Raw genomic sequence first — 17,677 nt, 5'->3', positions numbered from 1 at the left:
AAATTACTATTTAAAATTGTATTTTTATTCAAGCGCAAATGTTTCCCATATCTGCAACACATTATACAGCATGGCCAAATTAAATGCTTTGAAGGGGGCTTAAACGTTTATACTTATACTTAAATACTGCAAACTGGTTGAGAAACAAAAAAGGAAGAAGTTAGAAACCAACTTTTTTTTTTGGAAAAAAATCCCTTTTTTTTCTTTTTGTTGTTGTTTATTCTATTTTTTTCTTTAACATGGACAAACAATAATTGATAATACAGTGGATATCTTGATATTAAGTATTTAGCTTAAGACAGAAACCTTTACAGTATTGTACCATAAATAATATAATTTGCATGTTGCTTATTAATGCCACCTTTAGCTTTGGATTTAAAATTTAAATAACCTTATTATTTAATGACACTTTAGAAATCAGAGAATAAAATAAGAATAGGAACAGGAACAGGAACAGGAACAGGAACAGGAACAAGAACAAGAACAGGAATAGAATAGAATAGAATAGAATAGAATAGAATAGAATAGAATAGAATAGAATAGAATTTTTATTATGGCCTCAGACCAGAGTTATCATTAATATTAATATAAATGTTCTTCTTTCTCTTTAAAGAAAGATTATGTTATCTAAATAATCAATGTCTTAGTCATATCTAATGAATGCTGTATAAATACCACTGCAGCGAAATAATATAATGTACTACTTACAGGTACTCCTTGACTTATGACCAGAACTGGGACCAGAGCTTCCATTGTTAAGTGAGTTGCACCCAATTTTACAATTTTTTTTTTGCCATGGTGGTAAAAGTGAACCAATACAGTTGTAAAGTGAATCAGGTGGCCGTTAAGCAAATCTGGCCTTCCCTATCGATTTTGCTTGTCGGAAGCTGGCTGGGAAGGTTGCAAATGCTGGTCACATGACCCTGAACTGCTATAACCATTGTAAATGCAGGTAGTCCTTGACTTACAACAGTTTTGTATCTACTGACTGTTTGAAGTTACAACGGCAGTGAAAAAGGCGACTTATGACCCTTTTTCACATTAATGAATGCAGCCGCTCCACAGTCACGTGATTAAATTTCAGATGCTTAAAAACTGACTCATATTTATGACAGTTGCAATGTCCCGGGGTCATGTGATAACTTTTTTGCAACCTTCTAACAAACAAAGTCAATGGGGAAGCCAGATTCCTTTAATAACCGTTATTAACTGAACAATTGCAGTGATTCTGGATTACTGCAATGCTCTCTACATGGGGCTCCCCTTGAGGTGCACCCGGAGGCTCCAGTTAGTTCAGAATGCGGCTGCGCGGGTGATAGAGGGAGCCCCTCGTGGCTCCCATGTGACACCTCTCCTGCGCAGACTGCACTGGCTACCTGTGGCCTTCCGGGTGCGCTTCAAGGTTTTGGTGACTTTCTTCAAAGCGCTCCATGGCATAGGGCCGGGATACTTACGGGACCGTCTGCTGCTACCGTATACCTCTCACCGACCCGTGCGCTCTCACAGAGGAGACTCCTCAGGGTGCCGTCGGCCAGACAGTGCCGGCTGGCGATACCCAGGGGAAAGGCCTTCTCTGTGGGGGCTCCCACCCTCTGGAACGAGCTTCCCCCAGGACTTCGCCAACTTCCCGACCTCCGAACCTTTCGCCGCGAGCTTAAGACACATCTCTTTATTTGCGCAGGACTGGACTAGATTTTAAATTCAAATTGGTTTTAATGGGGATTTTATTATTTTTATTATCATTTTAATTATTCGGCCAATTATAATAAGTTTTTTAATGGATGTTTTAATTGTATTTGTATGTATGTTTTTATCTGGTTGTGAACCGCCCTGAGTCGCTAGGGAGATAGGGCGGTATAAAAATATGAAAAATAAATAAATAAATAAATAAATAAAAATAAATTCACTTAACAACTGTGGCTAGAAAGGGGGAAATGGGGCAAAACTCAACCGGGGGGGGGGTCTCTCCAAATTGGCAGCTTCAAGACTTTTTCTCTTTAGATCAGTGGTTCCCAACCAGTGTGCCGCGGCACTAAGGGGTGCCGTGAGATCTTTTGAGGGTGCCGGGAACTTTTGAGCTACGGAGATTTTAAATATCTATTTCCTTATAAGGGTGCCGGGAACTTTTGAAAGGCTTTCCAAGGGTGCCTCAAACAAGAAAAGGTTGTGCCTCAAACAAGAAAAGGTTGGGAACCACTGCTTTAGATACTAGACGAAAACATAGATCTGAAACCAGAGTGATTCCTATTAGGAATCACAAAAGAGAAACATAGCAAAGGATTAACATACTTAATGCTGCATGTTATAACAGCAGCAAGATTGGTTTATGCACAATACTGGAAAAAGGAAAAAAAAAAAAACCCCACACACACACGCTGGAAGAAAAAATAATAAAGAAAATCTTGACCTGTGCAGAAATGGACAGGCCGACACTAGAACTCAAAAACAAGGATGAGACAGAATACTATAAAATTTGGAGCAAAGCGTACCCATGGTTGGAAAGGAGAAAAGGAGTTGGAACTTAAAAGATTTAGGTTTCGAAGAATTGATATTGGACAATATTTAGTCAAATACATAAATGAGGACAAGGGATATGTTTAGAAGAACAAAGTAGCAATGTATGTTAAATAGTAATTATATTCGTTGTTATATTAAAAAAATATGGATGGATATGAAAAGGGCAGGATGGTCACACTGCAGCCAATGTTTTTAATGTTTACCTAATAAAAAACTTTTTTTTTTTTTTTAAAAAAAGACTTGTCTCTTTAAGTCACTAAAACCACTAGGAGTTGCTAGAATTAAATCACCACAGAAATAATATAATGTACAAGGAAAGGGGTTAAATGTGGCGAGACTGTGGGAGTTTTAGCACTTACTGATTTTCATCCAGGTCTCCAAATTTGCAGAGATATGGAAAATTATTCCGGATGATCTGGAATTCTTCTTGGGAAATATTCCCGTCTCCGTCGACATCAAAGTTCCGGAAAACTGACTAAAAGAAAAGAATGTTTTGGGATGAAGCCGGAAATCTATAGCTCAGGATCTCCAGACTTTATAGACTTGTGGATTAACACCTATGCTGAGCAGTTGCAGGATTTGGGTTCGGCCAGTCTAGAGAAAAGAAGGACTAGGGGAGACGTGATAGCAGTCTTCCAGTATTTGAGGAGTACCACAAAGTAGAGGGGGGAGGGGGTCAACTTATTTTCCTGTAGGAATTTAGCACCCACCCCACTCCTAGAAGAATGAAATGTTTTAGAAAATACTTAAAAGGCAGAATATATTTCCCTGGATGAGAAATGGAGAAACATGTTTTAAAGACAAAGCAGCTTCCTGACTCCCGCCCCCCACCTTTGTCAATGGGCCATTAAAGCCTCAGCTAAGCTCACTCATTTCCCCCCCCCCTTTGTCAACCATCATCTGCATCATAATAGAACCCATCTAGAACAGAAACTCACCACATGGCAAGGCTCAGGCTAGCTTGAGGGACAACCTACAATGTTAGCTAAGACCCCTAGACCACCTGGGAGTTTGACAGCCAATCAGGGTACTCTTCCTGTGCCCCAGAAAGTTCAAAGCTCAGAAAAAGCATAAAGCCAGGGAGCACACAGGATCTCAGCCCTTTTCTGTTCAGGAACTCAAGCCATGTGATCCTGACCACCATTAAACCATCTTTCCAAGCAGCCTCCATGTTTCCAGTGTCTTTGTCCCCACTTGGAACTGAACCCAGATGGATATTTCTTCCAACATTCCAAAGCATCAGAGGGCAAAACAAGAAACGATGGAAACTAATCAAGCAACTTTGAATTAAGAAAAAAACTTTCTGGCAGTCAGAACAATTAATTAATCGAATGACTTCTCTCCAGAAGTTGTGGGTGCTGAAATGATATAGGGTCTCCTGCTTGAGAAGGGGGTTGGACTGGATGACCTCCAAGCTCCCTTCCAGCTCTATTGTGACTGAAAATTATCACGGAAAGAAGCAACCTAGAATTAAGGAGAAATTTCCAATTAACTAGTGGAACGGCTTGCCCCCAGGAATTGGGGGTGCGCCATCGCTGGAGGCTTTTAAATAGAGATTGGACATCCATTTGTCAGAAATGTTATGGGGTCTCCTGCTTGAGCAGTGGGTTGGACTACAACAGGAGTCACCAACCACTAAATTCATAATTTTCATAATTTTAAATCCCACGGACCACTAATACGAATTTTTTGAAAAGATAAATAGTATTTAATGCAATATAAAAAAATGCAAATAATTTTTCTGTGGACCACCAAAATTTTCTCGCGGACCACCAGTGGTCCACAGACCACCGGTTGGTGACCACTGGACTAGAAGACCTCCAAGGTCTCTTCCAAATGTTATTCTGTTAAGACATGAACCACCATAGAACCAGTGGTGGGATTCAAGTAATTTAACAACCAGTTCTCTGCCCTAATAATTTCTTCCAACAACCAGTTTGCCAAACTGCTCAGAAAGTTAACAACCGGTTCTCGCGAAGTGGTGCGAACTGGCTGAATCCCACCACTGCATAGAACCCACTGTGGTGGCTCTTGGACACAAATTTAAGGATCGTGGCTTTTTTCAATTTCCTTTCCTTCCCTACGGCTGAATACTCAAAATCAGAGGGGTCCTATCTATGGAATTTTGGGACTCAGCATCTTCATATATGGAAGGTATCCAGCTGGGGAAGGCTCAGCTGTGCAGAATGATTTAACATAGAATTATCCAACAGACAATTATTCTGCAGAACTGACTCATATTTTCCAAGAATCTTACCGATGTGCTAATGGGCAGGGAAGATCTTGAATGAATTATGCATGAAATACATCTGCAGATACCACCCCACAGAAACACCCACTCCGTATTCCAGGTATCCTGGTTGGGTTTCCTACCTCCACCATCTTCTCGATGTGTTTGCGCACAACTGCTTGGTCCGGCTTCGGTTTGGGCACGGAGGCCCACTCCTCGATCATAACGGGCTGGGGCGGTGGGCTAGAGAATGTGGGGCTGGAAGGCTGGAGAGGAGAAGAGGAAGAAAACGGAAGAACGGAATCAGTTTTTCCAGAATTGGAAAGAGACATCATGGAGCGACTCAAAGCAACCTACGACCATTCGTTTAGTGACCGTTCGAAGTTACAACGGCACTGAAAAAAAGTGACTTAAGTTATGACTTAAGTTTTTCCAGTTTATGTCCGTTGCAGTATCTCCATGGTTATGTGGTCAAAATTCAGACGCTTGGCAACTCGCTCATACTTATGACCGTTGCTGCGTCCGGCGGTCACTTTTATTATCTTCTGACAAGCAAAGTCAATGAGGGAAGCCAGATTCACTTAACAATCCTGTTACTAATTTAACAACTGCAGTGATTCACTTAACAACTGTGGCAAGAAAGGTTGTAAAATGATTCGAAGCTCACTTAACAGCTGTCTCCCTTAGCACTTGAAATTTGGGGCTCAGTTACGGTCATAAGTCGAGGACTACCTGTATCCACATGATGGGACTTGAAATACACGCACGTACCGTAGACTTGTTTCGGGGTTCGCGTTGCAAAGAAAGTTGATAAATCTCCTCTTCTGTTTGGTATTGATCCAGGGAGACCTACAGGAAAGAGAATCGATCGATCAATCAATCAAAACTTCATTATGGCCACAAACAAGCATAGAAACACACCGAAGTCAGAATAAGGAGCTATCAACAGATCCCTTCCTACTCTCCAAAAGTGAGTATTTTTCAAATTATATTTAAAAGTAGTCTTTTCAAGTTACGATCATAATTGACCCCCTAATTTCCGTGGCCAAGCAAGAGATTTGTTAAGTGAGTTTTGTCCAGTGGTGAAATTTAGCCGGTTCTATCCGGCTCGGGCGAACTGTGGGAGGCTCCGCCCACCGGTATGGACATCATGACGTCACTTTTTTTGCGACATTTTACGCCTCTGCGGATGCGCAGAAGGCTTTGCTCACGCACAGAGCGCATGCACACTGGTGAACTGGTTAGGGGAGGTGAGTGAATTTCACCCCTGGTTTTGCCCCATTTTACGTCCTTTCTTGACAAGTTGCTAAGTGAATCCCCGCGGCTGTTAAATTAATAAAACGCAACCGGGGTTCTCTTGTCACAGGCGTTAAGTAAATCCCTGCAAGTTAGTAAGTTAGCAACACGGTTCTTAAGTGAATCTGACTCCCGCGTTGACTTTCCTTGCCAGAAAGTCACAAAGGGGGAATCACGTGACCCCGCCCCCACCCCAGGGGACACTGCAACCGTCATAAATATGAGCCAGCGGCGAAGCATTCGCATTTTGATCAGGTGACTATGGGGACTATGCTGCAACGGTTGTTAAGTGCGAGAAACGGTCATAAGTCACAGACAACGGTCATAGAAACGGTTTCGGTGCCGTTGTAACTTTGAATGGTTACTATATGAACCATTGTAAGTCGAGGACTACCTATACATATACAAAGAGAATATTTACCGAGGAGCTCCAGGAGAAACTGGCTGGAGCAGGGGTCTCGAACCTTGGTCCCTTTAAGACTTGTGGACTTCAACTCCCAGAGTCCCTCAGCCAGCTTTGCTTTGCTGGCTGAGGAACCCTGGGAGCTTTGCTGGCTGAGGGACTCTGGGACTTGAAGTCCACAAGTCTTAAAGGGACCAAGGTGTTGTGTCTCGTCCGATCTCACCACAGCCGGGGCCTTCTTATCTGCTTCCAAACACGGAGGAATTTCCTAGTATGCCTCCCGGCCCCAGCCCTGGCTCCATGCCCAGACAGGCTGAAGAGGAGGAAATACCTCCAGCCCCCAGCTCTGGCTCCATGCCCAGGCAAACAGAGCAACTAGACCCCTCCCCCTCCTCCACAGCATGTGAGCCTGAGGGAGGTCAATTGCCAACAGCTGCCGACTGGAGTGACCCTCGCGTCAGAAGACTTGATAGGCGGAGGCAACAGAAGGAAGGGAGGGGCAGGCCTGGATAAGTGCTGAGTCATGGAGCCACACCCCATGGCCTATATAAAGGATCTGCTTTCTGGCATTCTCTGAGTCAGGCAAAGTCTAAACATATCTTGCTGAAGTCACTTTCTGGTCTCCTGCCTGCCCTGAGGACTTTGCTAGGACTTTGGCAGAACTGCAGAGGCACGCCTGATTCGGATTTCCCTGACCCGGCCGTCAGCGGAGGAGTGGGACACGACATCAGGTTGGAGACCCCTGGGCTGGAGGATCTTACCATGAGCAGGTTGAGAAGGTCGGGGTTCGCCTCGAACGGCGGGCGGATGCTTTGAACCATGGCCAGGTCGCTGAGGATGCTAAACAGCTGCTGCATCTTATTGCCATTCAGGCGGGAGTGCATCCGGTCCAGCCAGTCGGGAAGGGCCACGTGGACGGCCACCAGGTCCTTGAGATGGACTCCTAAGATGGGGAACTTGAAGCCCACACACTCCGCAAAACACCGCCGGTAGCGGCTGTAATTCCCTGCCGAGGACAGCAACTCTAACAGCGACTCCCAGACCTGCAACCGAGCGAGGGGAGAAGTTGAGTCTCTGCTAACGAAGCTTTGAGGAGGGCATTGCCCATGAGGACTAGTCACTTGATTCTGTTTGCGGGAGAAAACTCAGCACGGCTGGGGGAAAAACACAGCCTTGGATGGAAAACTCTGGCGAAGAAACGAGGCATAGAACACCACAGCAGGTCCTTTTTTTAAAATTTCATTTTATTTATTTATTTTCATCCCACCCTTATAATATTCATTATAACAAACAGAAATCCCACAAATAGAATCAAGTGACTAGACCTCATGGGCAATACCCTCCTTAAAACTCACGAATGAATTATTCTCGCAAGAGAGAGGATAAAACAAGTAGCCGTCGTCTTTACAAAGGGGTGGGGTTTTCTCTCCCCTTCCTTGCTATTTCTTTCAAAGCAGTGATGGATAGTTCTTGATATATCTTTGTATATCGTTTTTTAAAACTGCTTTTAAAAAAAAAAAACCGGATTGCTGTTTGTTTCAACAGTTGGGAGCCGCCCAGAGTCAGCTCCCCACCCAAATAATCCAATTATTCCTCTTGGCCGGCATTCATTCCTGTTATCAGAGCTGAGCTGGAAAGCGACCCCCGAAGTCATCTAGTCCAGCCCTCGGACAGTCTGGCAGGTAGCCCACGCATTTCCTCTCGAATGCCTCCAGGCCCGCCTTAAGTCATAGGTACCGCTATTTTGGTTGTGAGGAATATTTTTCCAAAAACTGGAGCAAGGAAAGGCTCCAGGTTTCTCCCTGTCTCACCCAGTCACCCTTTCTGACATCCTATGCCAAACCCCTTGGTCCTCTGGTCTAGGTCCTACTTGTTGGTCTCAGCACCTGGTTCTCCCTCTGCCCCCCCCAAGCGCTCCATGGCTTAGGACCCGGGTACTTACGAGACCGCCTGCTGTTACCGTATGCCTCCCACCGACCCGTACGCTCTCATAGAGAGGGTCTCCTCAGGGTGCCGTCTGCCAAACAGTGTCGGCTGGCAGCCCCCAGGAGTAGGGCCTTCTCTGTGGGAGCATCGACGCTCTGGAACGAACTTCCCCCTGGCCTACGTCAAGTGCCTGATCTTCGGACCTTCCGTCGTGAGCTAAAAACACACTTATTCATTCAAGCGGGACTGGCATAATAGTGTTAAATTTTAATTCGGGGTTTTATTAATATTTCTAAAATTTTAAAACTAATTTTTTTAATTATCAGCCTTTTTGTAATTTGCTATGTTTTAAATGTTTTAATTGTATATATTTCGTGTTTTATCTTTGGCTGTACACCGCCCTGAGTCCTTCGGGAGAAGGGCGGTATAAAAAAAAAAATTAATAAAATAAATAAATAAATATACACATCTTTGTTCCAGGGGTGAAATGCTCCAGGTTCGGACCGGATCTCCCGATCCGGTAGCGATGGCGGCAGGTAGTTTGGAGAACCGGTAGCAAAAATCCCTGACAACCCCCCCTCCATGCCCAGCTGAGCCGTGCGATCATCAGAGGCTTTTTTTTTGTTTTACTTTTAAAAGCAATTTTTTCTTCGGCCGAAAAAATGCTTTTAAAAGTAAAACAAACAAAAAAAAGCCTCTGATGATCAGGCAACTCAGCTGGGATCGTCAGAGCCTTTGAAAAGCATTTTTTCTACAACCTCTTCGGCCGAAGAGGTTGTAGAAAAAATGCTTTCCAAAGTAAAAAAAAAAAAAAGTTGGCCACGCCCACCCAGTCACATTACCCCACCCACCCACCAAGCCACGCCCACAGAACCGGTAGTAACAAATTTTACATTTCACCCCTGCTTTGTTCCTTTACCTTTGTTGTCTCTGGACTCACAAAGCTGTGGGTCTCCTTTAGGCGAGAGATGGAACTGTGGCCCAGCCCGCCGATCACGGCCATCAGGGTGTTGAAATTTTGCAGATGGAGAAGCCTCTGCAAAGGGGGAGGGGAGGTAAACAGCAACAGAGTTGGAAGGGACCTGTTGTGTCTCGTCCGATCTCACCACAGCCAGGGCCTTCTTATCTGCTTCCGAACACGGAGGAATTTCCTAGTATGCCTCCCAGCCCCAGCCCTGGCTCCATGCCCAGACAGGCTGAAGAGGAGGAATTATCTCCAGCCCCCAGCTCTGGCTCCATGCCCAGGCAAACGGAGCAACTAGACCCCTCCCCCTCCTCCACAGCATGTGAGCCTGAGGAAAGTCAATTACCAACAGCTGCAGACTGGAGTGACCCTCGCGTCAGGAGAATTGATAGGCGGCGTCAAAAGAAGGAAGGAAGGGGCAGGCCGGGATAAGTGCTGAGTCATGGAGCCACACCCCATGGCCTATATAAAGGATCTGCTTTCTGGCATTCTCTGAGTCAGGCAAAGTCTAAACATATCTTGCTGAAGTCACTTTCTGGTCTCCTGCCTGCCCTGAGGACTTTGCTAGGACTTTGACAGAGCTGCAGAGGCACGCCTGATTCGGATTTCCCTGACCCGGCCATCAGCGGAGGAGTGGGACACGACAGGACCTTGGAGGTCATCTAGTCCAACCACCCTTCTCACGCAGGAGAAGAACCATACTAGGGATTCGAACCGCCGAATTGCCAACCTTTCTGATTGACAAGCTTAAGTGTCTTAGCCACTGAGCCGAAGGGGGCAGAGGTAGGAGGGGAAGGCAAGGGGAGCTGATGCAATCAACGTGGGTACCACCATCACACCCCACTCCCTCCTTCAGCCTTCCCTGTGGTCTCCCTTCCGCTCGGCTCCTGCTTTGGGTTTGCTTCAGTCACCCGCGATCAGCTAACAGCTGCCCCTGAACGGAGCTCTCGCAGGAAACACACAACCACAACTGAGCCCAAATTTTATATTGAGTGAGTGAGACCGTTGTTAAGCGAGTTTTGACCCATTTTATGACCTGTTGTTAGGTGAATCACTGCAGTTGTTAAGTTAGCAATGCGGTTGTTAAGTGGATCACGGGGATGTTACAACAGCCGTAAGTGTGAAAAAAATTGATCCTAGGTCACTTTTTTCAGTCCTGTTGTAACTCTGTAACGGTCTCTAAATTAATGGTTATAAATCGAGGACTACCTGTACTTTTTTTAAAAAAAAAATCTATAATCATAGAATTAATGTTTGTTACCTTCCCTTCTCTCTTGCTGTTCAAAGAAAATCATTTTGCCAAAAATGGATGCTGCAAACTTTACACCATTCAGTGCACAGAGACCAGCCGAACATGCTGGGTTTTGTTATTGTTTTTTTTAAATACACCAGTAAATCTTACTAAGGGCCACAGAGCTTTTTAGAAAATAACACAACTTGCAGCCCTGTTGAACTCAAGTTCTGAGTTATTCTGGGCCGTCGAAATAGCTCTAAACCAAATTTGCAGCGTTTCTCAACGATAGCTACTTTAAGAGCTGTGGACTTCAACTCCCAGGGGAGTTGATGTCCACCAGTCTTAAAATGGTTAAGATTGAGAAACTCTGGGTCAGAAAGAGCTATCCATCCATCCATCCATCCATCCATCCTTTTTCTATCATCTATGTATCTATTGGACCATAAGGAAGGCTGAGCGCCAAAGAATGGAGGTCTTTGAACTCTGGTGCTAGAGAAGACTCCTGCGAGTCCCTTGGACTGCAAGGCGATCTAACCGGTCAGTCCTAGAGGAGATCAACCCTGACTGCTCTTTCGAAGGCCAGATCCTGAAGAAGAAACTCAAATCCTTTGGCCACCTAATGAGAAGGAAGGACTCCCTGGAGAAGAGCCTCATGCTGGGAACGATGGAGGACAAAAGAAGAAGAAGAGGACGACAGAGAACGAGGTGGCTGGATGGAGTCACTGAAGCAGTCGGCGGGAGCTTCAGTGGACTCCAGAGGATGGTAGAGGATAGGAAGGCCTAGAGGAATGTTGTCCATGGGGTCACGACCAACAACAATATATCTATTATCTAGCTAGCTATCCTATTATTTATTTATTTATTTGTTTACTTTACTTTACTTATTTACTTATTTATTTATTGTCAAACAAAAACGAGAACAAGAATAAGAAAATAAAAATACAGTGACAGGGACGATAGGCACAATAGTGCAGTGGTCACCAACCAGCGGTCCGTGGACCACTGGCGGTCCACGAGAAAATTTTGGTGGTCCGCAGAAAAATTATTTGCAATTTTTTAATATTGCACTAAATACTATTTATCTTTTTAAAAAATTCTTATTAGTGGTCCGTGGGATTTAAAATTATGAATTTAGTGGTCCCTGAGGTCCGAAAGGTTGGTGACCCCTGCATTAGTGCACTTACGCATGCCCCCTCTACTGTCCGCTTACGTATGACGTCCACAGAAGTCAATTTGTGACCGAAACTATGAAAATTTGTAGCTGAGACAAAAATCTTGTAGGGCATTCCAAACTTTAACAACTCTATTACAGAAATCATATTATACAGCTATCATTTATCTATCATCTATGTATCTATCATCTCTCTATCTCGCTATATATTTGCTGTCTATCTTTCCATCCATCTATCCAGCCAGCCAGCCACACACATTCACCTGTGTGCGGGGCCCTTGCATGCTTTTCCCTGATCTTTTTTTTTAATTATTATTTGCATTTATATTCCGCCCTTCTCCGAAGACTCAGGGCGGCTTACACTACGTTAGCAAGTCTTCATTCTATTTGTATATTATATACAAAGTCAACTTTTATTGCCCCCAACAATCTGGGTCCTCATTTTACCTATCTTATAAAGGATGGAAGGCTGAGTCAACCTTGGGCCTGGTGGGACTAGAACCTGCAGTAATTGCAGGCAGCTGCTGTTAATAACAGACTGAATTAGCAGTCTGAGTCTGATCTTAAAATAACAGACAACTTAATGCAGTTTTTCTCAAGCTTAGCAACACTAAAATACGTGGTCTTTAATTCCCAGAATTCCCCAGCCAGCATACCGGTTTTATAAGTGGTTAAGGTTGAAAAACACTTGGCCAGAAAGAGCGGAGAGCCATTAGGGGATTAGGAAAGAGAGAGGCAGAGAGAAAGACGTCACTGCTAAAATTATAACAAACTTGGAAAGCAAATACTTTAATTTGTGTTTGCCAGGAAAAATGAAAGAAGGGCTTGCAAGCTTGCAGCAACAGATCCTGCTGGGTTCAGAAGCAGCGTGAGCAACCCATAATCATCAAACACACACACACAAACACAACACAAACCATGTATGGTCCCCAGCCTATTTTTGCAGCAAACTACCCTGCCAAATGTTGGTAGCAAAACATGAAGAGATTGCAGCAGGAGATCTTTTAACTTAACAAATTGGAGTTTGTGTGTCTGTGTGTGTGTGTGTTTGTATGCCTAAAAAATGAAGTGGGTTAAGCTTCGGTCCAGTTAACTAATTATTCCTTTAAAACTAATAATCTCCTTTAAAATTATTAATGTTAAAATTATTCCTTTCAGCTGCCTTGAAATGGGGTTAGCAACTGGGCTGTCCTCACTGCACATCTTGAGAACCTAATAAAAATAATAACAACAATAACACAAAGTCCCCAGCTAAAAATAAATGTCCGTTCCCCCCGTCACCCCTTTCTGCTTTGAAAGAGCTAGAGGAGCACAGCCCAAAATATGAAATCTGGGCACTTGTTCCTGGTCACTTAATTTAGTGATTTGGTATTTATTAGGTTTATACTATTTTTATTCCAACCGGTGCCATCTCAGATGACAGGAAAATTTCTTACCCCTGCCAAAAAAACCTGCTGCTAATCCTGTTTTTATCAAGAACTCAAAAGGACACAAACGTTGCAGCTCCAGGAGCCTTGCTTCATACTACATGCTAAGATCATGGAAGAGGATCACGCTACAGACTCAAACTTATCTCGGCCTGATCAAGGGTCTTGGGTGGACCCAACTGGTTTCTGGCTCAGCTCAGGACCTTCTGTTAAAAAAGGTGAGATGAGACAGGAAACGTGGTTCGAAAAGATGTTGTTTGTTAATTTCGGTAATTGAATCCTACTAAGCCTCCATCATTCCCAGCCAACCCAGTCCAAAAGTGGAGTTCTGGGCTTTGCAATCCAAGAGACCAGTGGAACAGCTTGCCACCAGAAGTTGTGGGTGCTTCATCACTGGAGGTTTTAAAGAAGAGACTTGACAGCCACCTGTCTGAAATGCTATAGGGTAGTGATATCTAACCTTTTCCTGACCAAATGCCCAAACTGCATGTGTGCGCAAATGCGTGCACGCCCGAACCCCCAAAATACAATGCGCATGCGGCTCCCATGCATGCATCCCATCCCCCCGTGCATGCATGCCCCCCTGCACGTGTCCCCTCGCATGTTTGTGCACCCCCCCGGTCCATGTGTGGCAGAGACCTGAAGACCAGCTGGCTGGCGGGAGGTGCGCACACATGCGCAGCGGAGCAACGGCTTGCGTGCCCACAGAGAGGGTGCTACGTGCCAGAGGTTTGCCACCATAGGTATAGGGTCTCCTGCTTGAGTAGTGGGCTGGACTAGAAGGCCTCCAAGGTCCTTTCCAGCTCTATTTGGATTGATTGATTGATTGATTATAACTCTGGGGGTGCTGGAATACAACCTAACAGCAGAGAATAGCGTTTCTCAGCAATTTTACGATAGGTGTGTGGACTTCAACTCCCAGAACGCCCCATTGAAAAAAGCGATTAGCCCTTAGGATAGTTTGCAGCATCCCCATGATCACACGATCAAAATTTGGGTGGCTTGGCAACCTGGGAAGTGTTAACATCGCAGTGGCTTAGGATCCCGTGATCATCATTTGCAACCTTCCCAACCGGTTTTCCAACAAGCAAAAAGTCATTGGGGGAAGCCAGATTCGCTTACTGACGGTGCCATGCGCTTAAAAACTGCGGTGATTCACTTAACCACCGTGACAAGACAGGTCGTAAAAGCGGCTGTGACTCACTTAACAACTAGCTCGTGAAGCAACAGAAACTTTGGCCTCAGCTGGAGTTCTTTAAGTCCAGTGACTCCCTGCAAAGGCAACCCAAGGAAAAAAAAGATGGCGGCGGAAATGATGGTGCAAGGGCTGGAAATCTCACCTGGGCCACCATGACGAAGCGGGTGATGACTTGGGCCCGCTGCTGAGCGGTGGGCTTGCTAAGCACCATCAGCTGAATCCACTGGGAGACGCTGTTGAAGAGAGTGATGAACCTCTCCAGGACCGGGTTGTCCACTGTGCATCCGTGCATCACAAAACTGTGGTAATCCTGGAACTGGGAAAATAAGGAGAGGAGCTTTCAGGGCTCAGGAAGAGAGAGGGGGGATCACCGCTGGAGGAAGGAGAAGTTCTGGAGATGTCTCCAAGGCTTGTGCTATTCTCAAAGTGGCAGCAGAGTCGGACAGTGAGGAGGTTGGGGAGGAACTTGGGCCAGTCCTGGGGGCTGGGGAAAGCTCGGACGAGGGCTCTGCGTCGGAGGCAGAGCGGGAGATAGACAACAGTGAGGCAGAGAAGCAGCTGGAGCCTGTTCCCAGTGTGCGCATGCACAGAGCTGCCAGAAGACAAGCACAACTAAGAAAGCAGGGTCGACCTGGGAGTAAAGCCACACCTTGGAGGTGATTGGCCCCTCCCAGAGGAAACAAAAGAGGAGCAAATGGGGAGGGGGCTTTTGCAGGAAACAATTGGTTTGTTCGGTCGTTTCAAGAGTGGAAAGTTCTGTTTGTGACTCTAAGAGACTCTGTGCCAAGTTTTGTCTAGCCCTGAGTTTGGAAACTATTGACATGGCAGCTTTCCAAGCGAGATAAGGTCTGTGTTGATAAATATTCCTTTGAAAGACTGTTTGGACGGGCCTTGCTGACTGTGAATGAAAGGAATTCACAGTCGTGCGGGACCAAGATTCTGCTTCCTGCTTTTTAAGGGAGCCTAGATCAGAACAAGTACAGTAGTCCTGGACTTACAACAGTTCATTTAGTACCCGTTCCAAAGTTACAACGGGATGGAAAAAAAGTGACTTATGATCTCTTTTTTAAAAAAGTGGCTTATGAACGTAAGGTTTTTCACACTTACAGCCGTGGCAGCATCCCCAATGCTCACATCATGAAAATCCGGATGCTTGGCGACTGTTTCCTATTTATGACGGTTGCGCTGTCCCAACAGGGTCACGTGATCCCGCTTTTGCGACCTTCTGACAAGCAAAGCCACTTGGGAAGCCAGATTCACTTAACAACCGTGTGACTGAATTAACAACGGTAGCAAGAAAGAACGTGACACGGGGCAAAACTCACTTAACAAATGTCTCACTTATGTATTAGATATATTTCTGAAGGAGAGGGGAATTGAGAGTGTGATTAAGTGTGGAGTGACTAGAGATTATAATTTAGGAATTATTTTAGATTATGATTGTTAGTTTTGATACCCTGCATTTTGTTCTGGGAAGTCGGGTGGGGGTGGGGGTAAGGGGAGGGAATTGGGGGGTTGAGGCTAGAGATGGAGTGATGGTTAATGTACAGGGATTATTGAAGATGTATAAATATAATTAATGTAGGGTCGGGTCTGCCCAGTTACCATTTTAGAACGGTGGGGAGGGAGAAAAGAGGAGAGAGTAGGAGGTAGGAAAGAGGAGAAGAGGAAGGAAGAGGGGTAGAAGAGGGAGAAGGAAGGTGTAGGGTGGAGGGAGGAGAGGATGTAGATAAGAGAAGGAGAGGAAGGTTAGGAAAGTAAAAGAAGGTAGAAGAGGGAAGAGTGTTAAAAAGGGGGGTGGTGACTGGGCAAGCCCGACTAATTGTATATAACTGTACATTGGATGAGTTGTTTGACATGATTGTAAAAATAAAACTTTTTTATGAAAAAAAACAACAACAAATGTCTCACTTAGCAACATAAATGTTGAGCTCAACTGTAGTCATAAGTCAAGGACTACCTGTATTTTCTGAGGCCACTGCTCTACTTGGCCTTTAGGGAATCGCAATCAGAGCCTTTCTGGCTAAGGATGATGGGAGCTGGGGTCCTCTTCTCCCACCCACCCATGCACTCACCAGGATTTTGCTGAAGGAGCGGTATTCAAGGTGGGTGAGATGTTCTGCCAGCTCTCCTGACTCCAGGTGGTCAAAAAGTAGGGACATCTTGCGCTTCTTCTGTGCAACGGGGTGACGCTGGGTCACTTGTCTCTTCCACTTGTAAGTCGGGCTGGATAGAGGAACCCCCAAAAGAGAAAACCACCCTGAATTCAACAACTCAAAAAGGGGGGGGGGAAACCAATCAACCAGAATAATAACCAAAAACGTCAGCCATATTAGCTTACCTGAAGCATCCCTTACCTTAATATCTGCAGAGTCCAAGCCAACTGACTAGGTTTCTGCCCAATCTGCTTAACTTAGTTACTGAATTAACCTACTTCCTGAGTTTGTACAATGTTCTGACTGGGTTTGTTTCCCCACAACTATCTACCTCCCCCTTCTTCCCTGCATAATGCTGTAACTAATCTGGGAGTAGATCAACTAGTAACTAATAACATATATTATATTTGAAATTTTCACATATATATTATATGTGAAAATATTTGCAGATCCCTCGCATCCTGGACATAAACTGTTTCAACTCCTACCCTCAAAACGACGCTATAGAGCACTGCACACCAGAACAACTAGACACCAGAACAGTTTTTTCCCGAAGGCCATCACTCTGCTAAACAAATAATTCCCTCAACACTGTCAGACTATTTACTGAATCTGCACTACTATTAATCGTTTCATAGTTCCCATCACCAATCTCCTTCCACTTATGACTGTATGACTATAACTTGTTGCTGGCAATCCTTATGATTTATATTGATATATTGATCATCAATTGTGTTGTAAATGTTGTACCTTGATGAAGGTATCTTTTCTTTTATGTACACTGAGAGCATATGCACCAAGACAAATTCCTTGTGTGTCCAATCACACTTGGCCAATAAAATTCTATTCTATTCTATTCTATTAGACCAGTGGTGAAATCCATTTTTTTAAATTACCAGTTTTGTGGGCGTGGCTTGGTGGGCGTGGCAGGGGAAGGATACTTTTTTTTTTAATTTGCATTTATATCCCGCCCTTCTCCGAAGACTCAGGGTGGCTTACATTGTGTTAAGCAATAGTCTTCATCCATTTGTATATTATATACAAAGTCAACTTTTATTGCCCCCAACAATCTGGGTCCTCATTTTATCTACCTTATAAAGGATGGAAGGCTGAGTCAACCTTGGGCCTGGTGGGACTTGAACTTGCAGTAATTGC

The 17,677-nt window shown here is 44.7% G+C and overlaps 1 protein-coding gene across 6 annotated transcripts in view; it reads right to left on the bottom strand.

Moving 5' to 3' along the window:
* Positions 1–17,677, bottom strand: part of RASGRP2 (RAS guanyl releasing protein 2) — an 82,356-nt gene that overhangs the window by 15,328 nt on the left and 49,351 nt on the right. For all 6 annotated transcript variants that reach the window (XM_058160188.1, XM_058160189.1, XM_058160185.1 and 3 more), the window contains 7 exons: positions 16,442–16,592; positions 14,509–14,682; positions 9,292–9,408; positions 7,208–7,489; positions 5,519–5,596; positions 4,891–5,013; positions 2,877–2,992 (listed from right to left, as the gene is read on the bottom strand). In XM_058160188.1, coding sequence (XP_058016171.1) covers positions 2,877–2,992; positions 4,891–5,013; positions 5,519–5,596; positions 7,208–7,489; positions 9,292–9,408; positions 14,509–14,682; positions 16,442–16,592 — 1,041 coding nt within the window. The remainder of the gene's footprint in view (positions 1–2,876; positions 2,993–4,890; positions 5,014–5,518; positions 5,597–7,207; positions 7,490–9,291; positions 9,409–14,508; positions 14,683–16,441; positions 16,593–17,677) is intronic.

The sequence above is a fragment of the Ahaetulla prasina genome, chromosome 17, assembly GCF_028640845.1.
Source record: "Ahaetulla prasina isolate Xishuangbanna chromosome 17, ASM2864084v1, whole genome shotgun sequence".
NCBI lineage: Eukaryota > Metazoa > Chordata > Lepidosauria > Squamata > Colubridae > Ahaetulla > Ahaetulla prasina.
The sequence above is the reverse complement of the archived record's forward strand: the minus strand, read 5'-3'. Positions and strand labels throughout refer to the sequence as shown.